This window comes from Protomyctophum bolini (assembly GCF_963924005.1).
Source record: "Protomyctophum bolini genome assembly, chromosome: 18".
Lineage (NCBI taxonomy): Eukaryota > Metazoa > Chordata > Actinopteri > Myctophiformes > Myctophidae > Protomyctophum > Protomyctophum bolini.
In genome coordinates, this window is record NC_137879.1 from 33,731,692 (window position 1) to 33,750,165 (window position 18,474).

General features: G+C 44.5%; 2 protein-coding genes across 2 annotated transcripts in view; one reads left to right on the top strand and one right to left on the bottom strand.

Annotated features, from left to right (window-relative positions):
• LOC308333652 (voltage-dependent T-type calcium channel subunit alpha-1G-like) overlaps positions 1-17,671 on the top strand; it is a gene marked incomplete at its 3' end in the record, with an annotated part of 39,169 nt that extends 21,498 nt beyond the window's left edge. Inside the window, exons 7-8 of the mRNA XM_080790108.1 lie at positions 16,801-16,949; positions 17,642-17,671. Of these exons, the coding sequence (XP_080646234.1) occupies positions 16,801-16,949; positions 17,642-17,671 (179 nt within the window). The remainder of the gene's footprint in view (positions 1-16,800; positions 16,950-17,641) is intronic.
• Positions 17,672-17,718: 47 nt separating this feature from the next.
• LOC308333653 (voltage-dependent T-type calcium channel subunit alpha-1G-like) overlaps positions 17,719-18,474 on the bottom strand; it is a gene marked incomplete at its 3' end in the record, with an annotated part of 44,115 nt that continues 43,359 nt past the window's right edge. The window contains exon 8 of the mRNA XM_080790109.1: positions 17,719-17,781. Within this exon, the coding sequence (XP_080646235.1) occupies positions 17,719-17,781 (63 nt within the window). The remainder of the gene's footprint in view (positions 17,782-18,474) is intronic.

Below are 18,474 nucleotides of genomic sequence, written 5' to 3' on the forward strand. Positions count from 1 at the left end.
CGTGCAAAACACTTTCTGTGCCCAACACGTCCCCACGCGTCTTTAGAATCACACCGGTATAGGAAGCCCCATAACGCCTGCATCATGGGGAACGTTTGGTCTCATATATTTAATTATATAAAACCCGATTGCTAAATCAGGGCTTGGCCCTGCATGGCTTCTTCAGCGATCCTATATAGACATGTTCCGCGCATCATCATACGCACTGCCGTCCACTTCCTCGTTTTTACGGCCCCGACTAAACCGCCGTCTCTTCTCTCTCTAAAATGTACGTCGCTCTCCGTGGTTTTGATCAAAACGGCGATGTTCTGTCCTCATCGCTGACGTAACCATATATAGCCTCTCGTTTGGAATATTAACGCTTCTTAAGCGGGCTTTTTCAGAGTAAAATCTGCCTCATCTGCTGGGCACTCTTAGCGCCTTCATTTTGAAAAATCCCAGGCGCACCGGAAGTGTTTTAAGCATACAATTTGAGCACTTTTTTTCCCACACCACGGTACATATATATATTCGCCAGTATACAGTCCTGCACATCTGCTCTCGGCTCAATTATTCGTGGGGTTTGAAGTGTTCCGCTCGTCGGGGGAGCGAGGAGCGGGCGGTGTACCGAGTTAAAAGCTCACCACTTAAAACTCTGATTGTTTAATGATGTATGGGCTCCTCATTATAAACCATGTTGTCCTCCTGCTTTAGTACGGCTGCTTTTGGCCCGTGTTCAGTTCTGTCGGACAGAAATGGGGTGAGCGGGGCTGGCAGACTATATAGTATGTGTGCCAGATATTTGTGTTATACATGTATATTTTAACGTTGTTTATTTAAATGAGTTCATGGGCCAGTGCACGGGGAACAGTGTGAAACTTTATAATGAGGCTGTGTGTGCTCTTTCCTCCTCCTGGGCATATCTATGATCTCTGATGTCTGGAAGGAACCACCTATAACACCACAATGTTTATTTTCTTCAGAACATCAAAAGAAAAAAAATAAGTCGAGTTCGGAGGTTTTTGTCAAAGCTCTTGTTTTAAGATCGGTGCCGGACATTTGCTTGGCTTCCCTGCCGATGATTAAAGTTACCTTTGAAGAGCCACTGCACCGACCGCTGAGTCGCTTGTCGTGAAAATCCACAAACGGTGTAATCGACCGGACGAGGGAGCTCCGAGCGCCGCTCGGCAGCTTCTCCATTGTAAACAATAGGGACTCAATTTCCCTTAACCCATTCTGACCTCAGATCAGATTCATAAGAGGTTTCCACTGGACACACACTGGTCTGATTATAACCCATTCTGACCTGAGATCAGATTCTAAAAATGTCAGTCGTTCTTCGATTTTTCAAAAAATAGCAGACCTACAAGCTCGTAGCGCGCCACTCGGTGGCGCGCTATGAGCTTGTAGATCTGCTATTTTTCAATAGCTAAAGCATAACATGATGCTGACACCAGAATGGGTTCCCGTTCAGAATGGGTTAAGTAGAGTCAATACTGCAATGCAGACATACTCTGTTACAAGTAAAAAGGTCCGGTAATTAAAATGTACGACACGTTGTGAGCTTGTATAGATCGGCTTTTTCTTCCAAATGGCCGCTTTGTTATAATAATCAGAATCTAAAAAGTAACTAGTATATTAGTAACTAAGTTTTCAAATGAGCGTATAGGTGGAGTATAAGTACAACATTGGCCTCTGAGATGTAGTGGAGTAGAAGTGAAAGTATTGGAAAAAATAAATTGAAATACTCCAGTTCAGTAAACAATTCTAAAATGTGTACTTTGTACACTAAGTACAGTACTTGAGTTAATGTCCTTTAGTTACGTATACACCACCGCATGCATACAGTAGCCTACTGTACTAGAGAATATGACTGTTGTGTTAGCCGTGGAAAATTAATATTTCTCACCGCCTTGAAGTGGTGTAAACAGAGTTATTTCCTGTGATTGGCTGCTGTATAATCTGTTCTTATCAGTGCAGGGCCTTAAGATGCTTGACTGGGACAATCCTATCCTGTCCTCCTACTACTTCATGTCCTGTATAAGCACTTACACACATATCCTCATGCTCATCACGCATACACCCACGCCCACACACACAACAAAACAAATACCAGTATGCACAGACACAAATTTAACTTATGTACGGTACTTATACTAACTTGCTCATGCAGTAATCCCACTGCACGCGCACACACACACACACACACACACACACACACACACACACACACACACACACACACACACACACACACATGAACTCATGCATGCATACACGCATGCACTTATTTTCACATGCACAAATCCCATTCAATGCACGAATCCCATTCAATGCACACTCAACATTAAAACTTACGCACGCACGCACGTACGCACACTACAGAAATACTAACTTGGAGATGCACTTCAACCCACACAGATGTGCACACTTGCACACGTAGGCACACACTCGCACACTCGCGCGCACACACACACACACACACACACACGCACACAAACGCGCAGAGCAGGCAGCTGATGCCAATCCGTTCAGCTCGTATCTGGGTCAGCCCTAACGGAGATGGATCTGTACATAACTCCTACGCTCACCCCCGTCCCCCCGTCTTTCTCCTCTCTCGTTTATAACCCTCCTCTGTGTGAGGGTAATTAATAATGCCAGGTCATTAGGAAGAGAGAGAGAGAGGGGGGGGTGGGGGGGGGGGTTAGAGGGCAGAGACACATTCTGTTGGAGACAGTGCAGGAGGACGTGGCCTGGGAGGTTATACGATGCCAAATGTATATTACTAGAATTTTGCGGCCCGTTGCAGCGCACTATGGGAAGAAGGTAATTTGCGGGAGTTGACTCCACATGTAGTAACGGATGGGTTATTAGTTATTTTTGCATCTGCCGCTTTAGATGACCTGAGATGACTTGATTGATTGGCATGAAGCAAAATAGTGAGCCTATAATTCCTCCCCTTCCTTCTTTCTCTTCTCCTGCGAGAGCCGAGAGAACAGATTCTGAATGTCTGAGAGCTGTGAGCCTATTAGAAGACAGGGCAGTGTTGCCAGGTTTGCGAATTGTAAGCGAGTTGTAAGTAGCGTGGTTAAAAGGCCTTGTTTCTGGGCCTGTTGGGGCAACAGGGCGCACATTTTATGGGCACATCTTTATGGGCACACGCCACGTGACAACTTTGCAATTGTATAATAGATGCTCCATCGCGCGGCGACAGAGTCACGCTTCCTCCTGTCACCGCGCGGTTTGATCTCGTGGAGGATCGGCTGTTGTTCAGAGCACACAAACGTGGCAATTATGTCCTCAAAGTCCATAGACTTGGCTGCATGCATGGCAGACGATTTACGCCATGAGTGTGCTCTATTATTAACAAACGGAAGACATCGATAACGCCATCACTTCAAAAACAAACACTTGTTTGAAGTGTACTTAAAAAACTCACTCAGTGCGCCCCTCCCCCTTATGTCCTATAGTGTCCATGGACGCCTTTGGACTCCTTTTGTATTATTATTTATTTAATTTTCTTCCATATTTTGATAATTGCTCTAATCCGGTGTGCAGGTGACAACATGCACAATAGAATTTAAATGTCTTTATTTTTTTTAATAATGGGCAAAAACTGGTGTCCACCAATTTAAAAGCCTTTCTTCACATAATTGTACTAAAACCTACGTATAATATCCATGGAGAAATGGAGAGGGAGGGAGGTGTCATCTCTCCATCAGTGTGGAGAGTCTCACCGATGCAAAGAGCAGGCCGGTGGTGAAGTATCATCTCGCAAGGTGTAATAATATATAGGTAACAAGTGGCAAGTGAATGGCGTGACATAATGAATGTTTGATCACACACCTCTGGGCTTGGCCGTGTGTTTTTCTTAAACCCATTGAGACCAGATTTCTACAAATATCTTCTAAAATCATGACAAGAATTATTACGTCATTGGCCGCCGACAACCATCTGAAGATATGTTGTTCCAGGGGATACGCCCACCCAGGACCAACGATGAGTTTAAAACGTTTGCTTGTGAAACGATACATCGTTCAAAGATTTGCTAAACGGTTTTGATCGTTTTTGATCGTGAAAACCGCTCGTATAGCGCGGCACTCGGTGCCTGAATACGAGCTTGTAGATCTGCTATTTTTCAACAGCTATATAACATTTAAAATAATGGTTTACAAGTGGTTTAAAGCTACTGTACATATAAGGTGGCACAGAAGCTCTCCCAGGTCTTAGTCTGGCTTTGCGGGGATTGCACATCGTTCAAAGATTTGCTAAACGGTTTTGATCGTTTTTGATCGTGAAAACCGCTCGTATAGCGCGGCACTCGGTGCCTGAATACGAGCTTGTAGATCTGCTATTTTTCAACAGCTATATAACATTTAAAATAATGGTTTACAAGTGGTTTAAAGCTACTGTACATATAAGGTGGCACAGAAGCTCTCCCAGGTCTTAGTCTGGCTTTGCGGGGATTGCCGGCAGGTGTATAAAAGAAAGAGAGCCAGATTCCGTGACTCTGCACTATAAATTTACAGTATATACAGTATAAGCATGCATGGCTGTGTTAGTGTGGCCCAAAACGTTGCTGTACCTAGAGGCTAATTTCATGCATTGACACAGTTTGTTCGGTGTTAACTTGTTGACAATTAAGAAAAAAACGATTTGGATTTTGTCCAGCGTCCACCACCCACTTACAACTTGTTTACAGTGTGATGTGGTTTCGTCGGGTTTAAATTCACATCTTAATTTTACATTTCCTACTTGACATTTTTATAGCTCCACTCACCAAGGGGCTCAAATTATAATATATCATCACGTTGGATGGTTGATTAATGCACGTGGAAGATTTACAGCACTGTCCAGTCCTCCTCCTCCTCCAGCAGCGGCCTGCTTATAGTTAGGCGTATAGAGCTCGGACAAATCTGCGTGCCCGAAGCCATTTCTCTCGTTCGTTCGTTCGAGTTCTTCATTTCTCGCGTTGTGTTGCGCTCGTTCGGCGAGCGCAGCGCGCGTATACTCTACCGCATGCGGGCCTTTTTCTTTGTTTTCTCGCAAGATGCGCCGACTGACGGGGAGGTTGCAGGCTGGATATCGTGCCGTTTATTGTCGTGGCCGCGCGTGTACACGCCGTCCTTATAAACATGATGGAGTCGGTGAAGGGGGAAAAAAATGTGCTCAAGTTTAACTTCAGCGCCAGCTGGTGGTCACCAGTTTTGGCTTTGGTTGCCAATTAGCCCATTATAAAAAAAAGAAAGAAAATGCAATTATATGTGTATTATGCATATATACTTCAATATAGAAATATTCCGTTACAGGTGAAAGTCCGTAATTCAACGTTTACTTGAGTAAAAGTAAAATAGTATTGGCTTAAAAAATTACTTAAGTGAAAGTAATCATTGTGCCGAATGTCCCATTTCTGCAAGTTTTCAAATGTAGGATTTTTTTTTTTTGCAGATCTACAAGCTCACACTGCGACACATTGTGAGCTTGTAGATCTGCTATTTTCAAATGGCTGGAATGTACATTTTGTATTGGTGATCAGAATCTACAAAGTAACAGTATAACTACAGTTTTCAACTAAATGAGTAAAAGTATAATATTTGCCTCTGAGATGTAGTGGGGTAGAAGTAAAAGTATTGGAAATTGGAAATACTCAACATTATACTTAAGTACAGTACTTAAATAACGTCACTGTAGTGGAATAACGTAATAACAGTTTGGTTTGTTTTGGGGAGGTGTTGACTATTTCACTTTTTTTCTATTAACCCATTCTGACCGGGAACCCGTTTTGGTATTAGCATCATGTTATGCTTTATCTGATCTCAGGTCAGAATGGGTTCATCAGACCAGTGTGTGTCCAGTGGAAACCTCGTATGAATCTGATCTCAGGTCAGAATGGGTTAAAACACAAGGTGACTTTAGGATCTGCTGGAAGCGTTCAGAGGTTGCCATTGAGGACGTGGGGTTCATTTATGAGGTGCACTGCGAGCCTTTATTTTCTGAGTGTCCATTTTGTGACGGATGGCCAACTTTTCCTTGAAGGAAACTCCAAAGCAATATAACAATTAATGGATGTCGTTAACTTTCCGGCACGGTAAAGCTACACTGTAATTCATCGCTTCAACCGCCACAAACGACACTTAATTAATCTCAATCAGTTTTGATATTATTAACCCATTTAGACCTGCAGAAGAGATTCTACAAATGTCTTCTATGACAGTTTTCTGACAAACCTGTTTCTATGTCAATGGTTCTCAAACTATTACTATGTCAAGGACCCCAAATAATTTATGAAATTGGCCGCTGACCCCCATCTGAAAATATGTTGTTCCAGTTACCTCCCACCAGAAGCAAAGATTTGAGTTAAAAGGTTAATGTATTCAAAGATTTGTGCCACATTTTCACGATTTTTCAAAATAAATAGCAGACCTACAAGCTCGTATAGCGCGGCACTCGGTGCCACGCTACGAGCTTGTAGATCTGCTATTTATTTTGAAAAATATATGCCTAAAACAACCCGTCCTGAATGGCTTATATAATTTACTCTCGGCTCAAAAATAATGTGATTAATAATGAGGTATAGGTATAGGTATACCTTTTTCTTTTCGGTCTGAGCCTCCATCATTATTTAATCATTACGGATGCTTCTGGTTTGACGGTTTCCTGCGTAAATGAAACGTGTCATATCGTGCCGTGAAAAATGTCAGGAGCGGAACAACAACATAATATTGTCTCGCTGAATTGCATCGTCGTGTATATACACTGGATGGATATACAGCACTCCCACTGCATCTGTCTCGCCGGCTTTGGCCTCAAACTGTGTGTGTGTTTGCGTGTGCGTGTGTGTGTATTGGCCATTACACTGTATATTGGTTGTGTGTGTGTGTGTGTCTGTCTGTGTGTGTGCGTGCGTGTGTGTATTGGCCATTACACTGTAAAGCCTTCAGCACGTATAAGTGCTTGTACTGTATCGTGTCCAGTGTGCCTTGGACGTGGCCCCAATTGCCATGTCAGCGCACGGCCGAGTGCACAACATCAAACACGCGTGCGTGTGTACTGTGTGTACTGTGTAGTAAAACCAGGTGGTGTGTCATAGTAGTAGTGGAACTATATAGGAGCGGCTGTGGCTCACGAGGTATAGAGCAGGTTGTCCATTGATCCCTGGGTTTCGGCGGTTCGAATACCCGTGTCTTGCCCTTAGTGTCCTTGGGCAGTGTCCTCCAATGAGTCGGTCGGTGTGAGCTTGCCACCGTCGGTGTGTGAACGATGTGGGACGCGAGGACGCTGGCGTCGACTGTTTCGCCGCTTCACCTCCCTGCAACGTATGAGTGAATGGACCGTTGTGAAGCGCTTTGAGCACTTGGAAAAGCGCTGCAATTCATTATTAGGAGGAGAGAGAGACCGGTCGATTGCATTAGTCAGTGGTGGAAAGTACATTTACTTACTGTAAGTATACTGTACAATTGTGAGGTGTATTTATTTATTTTTGTACTGTATATAGGCCTACACTGGTGTATTTCCAATTTCCAATAGGCTACTTTTCCTTCTGCTTTTTCCACCACTGATTATACAGTTGATATTATTATTTTTTTTAGATATCCATTGGCCAATCATACGCAGCTTCTGTGTGAGGGGTGTGGTCAGGATAATGTCTATGAACTGTGTTCACTGCCGCTTCAACAGTCAGTGTGTGAGGGGTGTGGTCAGGTCAGGATATAGATGTCTATGTGATCTCTGCGTTTAAAGGCTCGAAGGCCATTCATTGTCTGTGGTGGATTGTATACAACAGGTCGTTTCGAGGAGGCAATCTGATTGGTTGAAACAGCCTTCTAAGCCGTGCTTCAAACCGGCATCTATAATGAAAACAAATAATTCAGCCGTGTTGTTCTCCTCCCAGAGCGCAGCAGACTCGGTGGCTATAGGCTAGTTATATAGTTTCTTGGGACATTTGTGGTCGTAGTGGCTTCATCTGTCATTAAAAAAATATATGGGTTTTTTTGGGGGCTTAGTTTTAAGGGTAACTGTTGTATAATCGCAATATTACACTCGAGGTTATGTGCGTTACTGTCATTAATGGCACGTCTGCGCTGTTTACAGAACTCGCCTTCGGCTCGTTCCTGCGTGCCATTAATGACAGTAACGCACACCTCTCTCGTGCAGTGATATTGCTTAAGTCAACTACATGCTCTGGTATATAGGCTGTTCCACCCCCGGACAGCACTGTGGAGAAACGTTCTGTCCAAAAACAGGTGGAGATAATGTTGTTCTGTGTTTTTTTTCTACCATTACGCTGTTCTAAGTGCTTCTCATCGGCCATGTAATCTGTTACAGTAAACGCGCCCATCATTGCTATATATATATCTATATATTCCTGTGGTCCCCGTCCGTGTCCCCGCCTTTCCACTCACACACACGATCCAATCAATCGCTTGCCTTCACCATTCAGCCCCGCCCACCCCTCCCCCCCCCCCCCCCCCTTCCATTTCAGTCGCTATACATCCTGCTCAAATATAAGACTCAGAAAGAGGTGTGTAAGTCTACCGTGTGAACCAGCACAGTGTGTGTGCTTGTGCGTGTGTGCGCGTGTATGCGTGTGCGTGCGTCTGTGTGCGTGTGTCTGTGTGCGTGTGTCTGTGTGCGTGCGTGTGTGAACGTCAGAGAGAGGGTATAGGGCTGGGCGATATGACTTCAAATCTATATCACAATATTATTATTATTTAATAATATTAGAATCTATTGTGAAAATTGCAGATCAACAAGCTCACGTTGTAACACATAGTGAGGTTGGAGATTGGCTATTTTTGCTATAACGCTTAATCAGACTAGTCAATTATTTAAAAAACTAAAAAAATATATTCGAATTGTTTTTGTCAATTTGTTGATATAAGAAATACAAAATAAAACATATAAACCTGCTTCTAAATGTATCCATGGGACGACTAAGCTCGTTCTCGGTTTCTAAACGTCGGTTTGGATATATTTTGGGTTAATTGCCCAGCCCTATATAATCCTCATGCTCGCTCATTTAGTTTTATGCAATGTCATGGTTTCTTATTTCTGTCCCTTTTTCTTCTGGACTCCTCAATGTGCTCCTGCTGCTCATCCTTTATGCCTTCCCGTCTTGCGATTCAGATCCATTTCTCTCTCTTCTTCTGTCGACTCCTCCTGTCTCTTCTCTTTTGTTGCCGAAGCGAGGCAGCAGAGCATTTGGGAAATCCAGCTGAAACCTTTTTGTTTAAATTCCTTTATCCTTTCTTTTTTTTACTGTTTCCCTTTGATGGTTGTTGTTTGCTTTTGACTCAGTGTTTGCTGGCTCCCTGAAGTAGCTCCCGGAGAGCCAAATGGTTGTTTTTTAAACGGTTTGACTTCACTATAACGTTGCCGTTCTGAGGTCCCCCATATGAGCCTGTGCTATATTCCCACCAGTCGATTCTTCAAGGACGCGTGCCGTTCCCGCAGAACCCAGACGCGATGATCTATATCGTTGCGATTTGCCTTTAACATTATCCATGCTGCTTTTCTTTAGTGTGCATTTGTCCAACTTCCATTAAAAAAATGGGGATGGGTAATAGGCTCGCGGCCAGGCTCCGTTAAAGGTGTCAAACCGTTGAAACACTTGGGTCTCCGTCGGCTTGGCTTCTTATAGTAGATTTGGAAAAAAAAAGCTGTATAACGGTATATATATATATATACGTTGGCGGCGCTCCTATAACATTTATTTTGTCCAGCAGACATTGACTCGTCAGTGCTTTTTTTACTACTACTAAGCCCATTGACCATTTTGCAGGAACGGGTTCCTATAAAAAGCAGCCTCAGCAGTCCAAACCATGCAAGACTAACCCCTATATATATATATAACCATGCCTCGTGTCTGCCCATATCTCCATTCTCCACCCCCCCCCCCCCTCCTCGATCCATTATGCAACTGTGGCTGCTTTTTAGGGACCGTTATACCACCGCTCTTCCTTTTTGCAGCCATTCTGTTTTGGACAACAACAAAAAAAGTCTCTTTTTTTCCCCCTAATCATCTACAATTGTAGTCCATATATGCGTTAAATCTCATCGCCACTCATACCTCCCCCCCACCCCTGCCATCGCCCCCATGAGAACATCCAGCTCTGACTCATACGTGCGATCACATCACACAGCCATGGCCAGGCACACACGGGGCGCAGCGACCCCACCGCCCGCCCGCCCGCCTGACCCCGTTCCAACACATCTTATGTATACGTGACACTCATAACCTCGCTGTGTATATTATATACCATCTCTGGAAAAGGTTCATGGTTCGAGCTCTGTTTCATTTGGAAGCATATAAAAGGGGTCTTTCACGGACCAACGCCCACGCCACATCCACTCTGTGTCCACATATCCACATACTGAACCATACATGTCCAGTCCAGCCCCGACCACCACCACCACCACCACCACCGTTCAATCACAGTTCAATCACGGTGATACTATACCATGATGTGGGGCTTCTTTCCGCTCACCGGGTGGCGCCCCCTCAAAACCCCACCGGGGTAGGAGGGGGAATTGACTGTGTCTGTATTTCCCAACCAAGACCGCCTCGGAAATGTATTTATTATGTTTTTTGAGAGTGGCGCACGTTCCAAAAACAACTCCTGGTGCGTCGCCCCCCCCCTATCCTCAAATCCGTATCCTTACCCATGCCCCCCCCCCCCCGGGGTCCCCCACCCCCCCCCCAATCATTCTGATTCTGAGGTGAGTACAAGGTGAGTACACAGGAAGGATAAACGAGGCCTCCGGGCGTTGTTTTTGGACATGGGAGGAGGGAGGGAGGGAGGGAGGGGGAATCTTGTCGCCTCTGTTGTCTTCTCACTAACAACCTTTTCTAATCCTCGGAAAAACAGATGTCAGGTGGTGATGATCACGTTGGGGGTTTTAGATTCTCCTTATAGGATCAGTTGTATATATATAGCTCGGGGGTGTTTCTGTTTATTGAACGGTTGTTTGTTCGGATTCCACAAAAAAAATCTGCGACTTCTCTTTCTCTCTTGTCTCTGCTTGAGAGGAGCGTGGGGGCGGGCTACAATTTTAATCCACTTTGGTCCCCGCCGGGCTGAAACAGTTCATGAACTTCCGGATTTACAGTTACCAAAACATTGAAATGTCATGCCCCCGACACTATATTTAAAGAATTTAAATTAGTGCTATAACTATAAGGCTAGAGCTAAGACCTCCAACGCAATGAAATATATATGTGCATGCAATGTGTTTCATCCCCCGGTGACGGGATTGGGTTATGGAGACCGCAGGCCAGCAGGTATCATGACCGTATGCATGGTGACCTGTTTGGTTCATTCATGACCTGTTGCCGCATTGGTATTTCTGAGCCCAATTTCTGTTGCCACAAGATTGTGTGTAACAGCCGAGAGAGAGAGAGAGAGAGAGAGAGAGGAGGCCTCACCTTTACAGTAGCATATCACCAGATCACAGGAGGAGGAAGACATGTTTTGGAACTGTAGAGGTGGAGAGAGCGAGAGAGAGAGAGATGAATGAGGTCTACAGTTAACCCATTAAGACCTGATGCAGATTCACAGTTTTCTGAAAAAGGTTAAGTCAGTCTGGTTCTCAAACTTCTTCATGTCAAGAACCCCCTAAAAATGCAGGCAAAGATTTGAGTAAAAAAAAAAAAGCTTTTAAAGAATATAATATATATATGTTTTGCACAAAAGGGCAAAATCGACACGAGCAATTTTATTTTTGTTGAATAGCCAAAGTATAAAATATCGCTATTTTCTTTAGCTCAAATCTAAGATGAGACTTTTGTGTTGACGCTGTCCCGGTCTTCATGGGTTATTATCATAGCTATATAACTCTCTCTCACGTCAGACAGAAGGCTGACGGCTGCAGCCCTGACTCCCATGCAGGCTCGGGTGTGACGTAACGTAGACATCACACTGTGTGTGTTCTTATATGTTATGGGAGCAGATAGAGAGAGAGAGAGAGCGAGAGCTCCGTTCCTCATCAAAGCAGCGCTGCTGGCTACGCTCACTCCTCCTCCTCCTCCGCACAGGAGAAAACACAGGCAGTGTGATGCAATTCGGGGCTTGTTTCTCGCTCTCGTTCTCCCGTCGGTTATATTTTACTTCCTCAATTAAACCCTTTTTTGAACTATACCCCCCCCTGTGATAATTATCGTTCCGTTTGTCCCACTTTAGAATTTCACGTTCTATACACGACCCCGCGATCCCTTTTCATTTGAACCATATAAACACTGGGACATACTGGCCCGCGAGCGAAGGGTTTTTTGGTTTTTAAGCGAATAGTTTTACTGTCCTCCTCGTCCGCACGGTTGGGTTTACTGTCCGCACGATATACTGCATCGTTACTGGTTATGGGCCTACATTTTAATGTGTAACTTGCACGAGCGAGCGCACACACACACACACACACACACACACACACACACACGTGCGTGCGTGCCTCTGTCTGTCTCAGTGTGTCTAGCTGCCCATTGCACCTGCAGACAGGAAGTATAACCGGTGGAATGATAACCGATTAACTCATTTAGGCCCGAAGTCAAAATAAATAAAAAAAGTCTAATGAAAGAATATGTTCAAATATTTGTGCCGCATTTTCACGATAAAAAAAAAATAGCAGGACCTACAAGCTCGTAGCACGCTATGAGCTTGTAGATCTGCTATTTTTCAATAGCTAAAGTATAACATAATGCTTAGTTAAAACACCAAAAGGGGTTCCTGCCCAGAATGGGTTGAGACGAATCTACTATCTATATGTCTTCTAAATCCTAAACAGTTTTCAGACAAAAAAAACTGTGGTTCTCAAACTTTTTCATGTCAACGACCCCACCCCCAAAATGATATGTACAGTATTTGGGCTGCCGACCCCCAGCTCAAAACATCTTGTTCCAGGGAGCCCCAGAGATTTGCACAAAATGTTCACGATCACAATGATCTGCTATTTTTTGAGTCTAAAATAATGCCTTTTGGCTTAAATCTAAAAAAATGACACAGATTGCTTTCCCCGGCTTTTCATGGCCATTAAACGACACGTTACATGTCCCTTTTTATCCTCGTAACACAATAAAAAAGAATGTCATGATGGAACTCCCCCAGGCAGCTGCAGCGATACCGCGCGGCGCTCAATATGTGACTGTGAGGCCAATGCAGGGCTCAGCCACTCAGACACTTCCAAACCTGCGTTATCAGCGTCTGCGTGGGCGGACCATATGCTTGCTTCCTCGCAAACCCCATTCACACATTATGATGCAGAGAAAAAAGCATGACAAGTGGAAACTGTCACTTTCTTTAAGGAAACGTCACGCAAACGCTGTATAAGCCAAGATACGAGAAAAAGCAATTATCACCGGCGCATTTGAAAGGCAACGATTTGTTACCTTTTTTTTTTATTTGAATCCTCATGCCGCTGCCGACCCTGAAGCTTTAACGGGCGGTGAAAAATGTTTTTTAGACTTTCAAAACCAATTGTCTTTTTTTTTTTTTACCGGGCGGAACTCGTAGGAACTCGGAGAACCGGAATTAGATAGGTTGTTACATACTGGCATTCAGGGACCTCTGCACTGCTAATGCCAATGATACTTTAAAAAAAATTGCAGATCTACAGTGCCAGAGTAATCCGGTAAGAGAGTGGCGACACGCTTTGATCTCGCCGCAAAGCGGGCGTCTATATGGGCTATAGTTCCAAACATTGGAACTATCCCCATTGAGACAGAATGAGCACTCCTTCCGCATGCCATTGTTACAATGGGAGTCAACGCTATAGTGTCGCTATACTCTCTTACTAGATTACTCTGTACAGTGCATGCTCGCCATGTGTCACGGACGGTGCATGGTAATTTTTGAAACGTTAATTCGTCAGGAAAACAGTATACTTGTTCAGACAATGTTCTATAAAGCAGACCTGGGCATTATACGCGGCCCCGGGTGCCAACCACGGCCCTTTGGCTGACTCTGACCGGTTACTTGGAAATTTAGAAAATAAAAACGTACTTTCTAATTTTACCCTATGTGTGCATGGTCTGTGGACTAAAAACTGCATTACGTTGATTTTGAAGCCTGTTTATTCACGTACACGCAATCTGTTTCCTTGCCGTGAATTAAGTGCATGTGATTGACCACCGGTTACCTTCCCTGTCACTTCTCAAAAATGTCCGCTGCCAAAAAAAAAAGAAAGGTGGATACCAAATGCAGAGGTTTTAACAAAATATGGACTACTAAGTTTTTTTTCATTTACTGAAGTCAGAGATAATAATAATAATAACATACTGTATACTCTTACCAGCTTGTCAAAACGATGCCATTCACTGCTTTGTATGTGGAAATAAAATTAGAATTATGCAGAATTGAGTTCAGCCTTTTGGCCCCGGCCCGTCCACGATATTTTCTGTTTCTCATTTGGCCCCTTGGGAAAAATAATTGCCCATCCTGTCCTAACGTGTTCCAGAACATTATTTACATACAGTTACATAGAGTTATGTAACTTTTGTACATGCAATTTAACCGTCCCATTATTCACATCACAATTGTTTTCTGGTCTTCATTAAAGGCCCAAACCGCACCAAATGCGAAATCCTTGAAACTCCTCGCAACTGTTTGGTTGCAAAGGAGCTGCATGGCAAATCATTGGTGCGGTTCGGGCCTCATAGCCTAAGGAGACAGCAGCGTTTGTATATATTTATTATTATTTGCTAAAGTCATACTGCGGGCCAAACTGTGTGATGTCTTATCACCCAATAACAGCCGTTATGATATGGACTTCTGCTCCACCAGGTATAGCCTTTTGCCCAGAACTTGGAAGAGAAACTTTTTCTCCCGTTTCTCTGCCCCGGTGGAATAACCTCCAGAACAGACAAACAACTTAATAATTTAGTCTCCCTGGGAGAGTTCAAAGTCCTCATTATTGAAAAGAGCACCGTTGTGTATCTGTTGTCCCTAGTCTGCTTTTTTTTTTTACACTCTATTCTATCATTCGTGCGACCGTATATAATAGTGCGTTATCTTGGCCAGCTCACGCTCGGGGAATGAAAAAAAGCGAATTTAATCATTTGGGACTTCCAGTTTCAACAAGCGTTAAATAAATAAAATAAACAGGATTTGTAAACTTTTTACTTTCAAAGTATTAAGCGAGTTGGGAGTTGACTCCAGGTCAGCACAAAGAAGCCAATATTTGCTGTTGCAGAATCTCGACAAAACTCATCAATAGTTGAGTACCTCTGTGGTCTAAAAAAGATAACAAATGGAACAGTGCACTTTTAGATTTCACGTTTAAAATGAACATCCCCAGGCAGACACATAAACATATATTCTTTGGAAACTGTCCCCTGCAGCGGCATATACACGCCATATAAGCCGCGCGTCCTTATATTGCCTATAAATATATCTCCAAAAAAGATAATGCTTGATATCCTCCCCCAAAGGCACAGATAAGACACAGGGATGGGTTGATAAAGCTGTGCTCTTAACTGATTCCGCTTACTCGTCTCTCTCTCGCTACCATTCCCTCGTGTAGAAGTATAAAGGTCCTGTATATAATAGCACTGCTGCATGGGAAGCATGAGACACGCGTACACACACACACACACACACACACACACACACACACACACATGCGCGCGCACACACATGCGCGCGCACACACACACACACCCTGGTCTCTTGGGACTCGTCGACACCGCTCAGCACAGCAGCAGAAGTGCTGTACCTATACGGTGTGGGCTAATTGGCCAGGGAGGGATCACTCAACTGGCCCCCAGAGGAATGGCCGTTATCGGTGTGTGTCCCTCCTATGACCCAATCTCTCCACTTAACTGCTCAGGCCATTATGGATAGATATATACTGTATGTACAGTATACTGTACAGTATGGTGATACTTTATACGTGGTGGTGGGAGCCTCCTCCCTCCCTCTCACACTCTCTCTCTCTCTCTTATTCATCCATCCTTATGTCCTTCCCTCGCTCCCTCCATACATCTATTCATCATGGATGGATAGATGGATGGATGGAGGGCAGACTAACATATATGTGTCTCCTGTGGAAGTGAGGTGTTATGATGACTTCGATGTGTCTTTTCAAAGAGCGAGACAGAGGAGAGAGGTGGAGATGCACGTCGGCCGTCAAAGGAAGAGATGAGGAGGAGAGAAGGAGAAGAAGAAGAAGGGAGAGAGAGAGAGAGCTATAGCTCCGAAATAGCAGAGCTATATATCGCCCTGCAGGGCCTAGTCTAAAAACATCGGATCAGGCTCCTCCTCCTCCTCTATCAACACCGCACGCACGCACGTACACACACACACACACACACACACGCACACACACACACACACTCTCTCTAGGGTAACTTCATTCAAATAAGTGATGCTGGAAAGGAGGAGATCTGATTTGATTAGTCATGATGACTAGCGACCATGGGGGTACTCTCTCTCTCTCTCTCTCTCTCTGTATTAGCTCTCCTCTCTCTTGCATCTGTCTCCTCTGCCTCTCTCAGTTTTTCCCCGGTGCGCTCTCTCTCTCTCTCTCTCTCTCTCTTTCTCTCTCTCTCTCTCTATATATATATATTTAACTCCACATCTGTTGGTATTGCCTGTTCTTCCTTCTTACACCCTGCCGAGCGAGTGTATAATGGGCGTGTGTGTGTGTGTGTGCATTGCATTGCATTGCATTGCAGTGCTGTCTGCGGGCGCCACGTTCTCTCTCTGCTCCCGGTCTCACTCGTTTCACGACCCCCCCCTCCTATATATACTCCCCCGTCCCTCTATACTACGGCATCCCTCCCTCCCTCCCCTCCCCCCCCCCCCCCGCTTCCACCCCAACTTCCAACAGAAGCTCAGAGCAAGCCGTACTACTCGGACTACTCCCCGACGCGCCTCCTCATCCACCGCATGTGCACCAGCCAGTACCTGGACCTGTTCATCACCATCGTCATCGGCCTCAACGTCATCACCATGTCCATGGAGCACTACCAGCAGCCCAAGGTATATTATGAGAGACAACGACGACGACGCACGGCGCGCGCTTCCCGCGACGTTCCGTCGGCCCTATGTTATTATACCACGGGTCGTTTCGATGGAAAGCAATCGCGATTGGTTGAAACGGGCCCTATTATAGCCGTGCGGTTATAACCCATTCTGACCCCCTGAGATCAGATTCTAAAAAAAAATGTCTGTTTGAAAAATGACGGTTTTCTGAAAAAGCCATGTTTCTTGTGTCAGTCGTTTTCTTCGATTTTTCAAAAATAGCAGATCTACAAGCGCGCGCTACGAGCTTGTAGATCTGCTATTTTTCAATGGCTAAAGCATAACATAATGCTAACAGAAAAAAGGGGTTGCCGCCCAGAATGGGTTAAACCAGCACCATTCACCACCTATAATCGAAACAAAGAATTTAGGCTGCTCTGTTCTCCCAGAGTGCTAGCAAACTCGGTGGCTATAGGCTAGATAGTTTCTTGGGACATTTGTGTGTCGTAGTGACTACATCTGTCATTAAAAGATTTTTTTTTTTCAGCGATTTTCTTAGTTTCAAGGGTAACTGTTGTATAACTTCAGTGATGCTTGCGGGAACTCGACTTCGTCTCGTTCCTGACCGCATCACTGTCGTGGCAATAATCACGTTAACCCACACCCTCTCGTGTGATATTGCTTAAATCAAGAATTATGTCCGTGATCAGAAGCCTGGAAAGAGAGCCAATAATATGTGATGATCAGACATACTAGGACTGCACGCGGAAGTGAAAAACCTGACACGTTATCGGGAGCGCTTGCTTTTTGTGACCGTGACCGTGACGGAGGGCGCGCCGTCTCTGGTGGCCTTGAGCCACGCGAGGCCATCGTATAAGCGACCAAAAAGGAACGTGCAATCGTATAAGCTTGGGCTATTATGAGTCTTCATCAGAGCATCATGTTCCGTTGAGAAGTTGACACATTGACTGCCAGGATATTTAATAATCAATTCATGAATTCAGGGACGTGCACTGGGATTTGGAGGGGCACGGGGGCCGGAATTTGAAAAGGGCACACACCACATAATTTGGGTTTTATTTAGGGGTGCCAGACACCGTTTTGCGGGGGGTTGGGGACACAAGGTTATACTAACTGCACTTGAGTCAATCAGTACAAATCTACTCTCTCCGTATTGAGCAAGATATGAACATTGATAAGATCATAGAATATGATAGATGCTTATTTACTTAATCAGTACAAAGCCTTGATTGAACCTTCTGTTCCCCAGATAGCCTCTCTCTCTCTCTGCCGTTCAACTTTGGCCACCATGGGGACATGTAGTAGAGGGCCTTACCGTTGTCTCTGAGGCTTATCTCACAAACTGCCTAGTAGTAGGCCAAAAAAAAAAACGTTCTAATTTGAAGTCATTTCCATATAATTCATTATAAAAATCAATTGGCATTCTCGTCGTAGATTATGTAGCCCACTGGTATCTTATATCTGAAGTTAATTCTCTCTTATCTGTTGATGTACCTTTGAATTAATTCCATCCATCACGGGG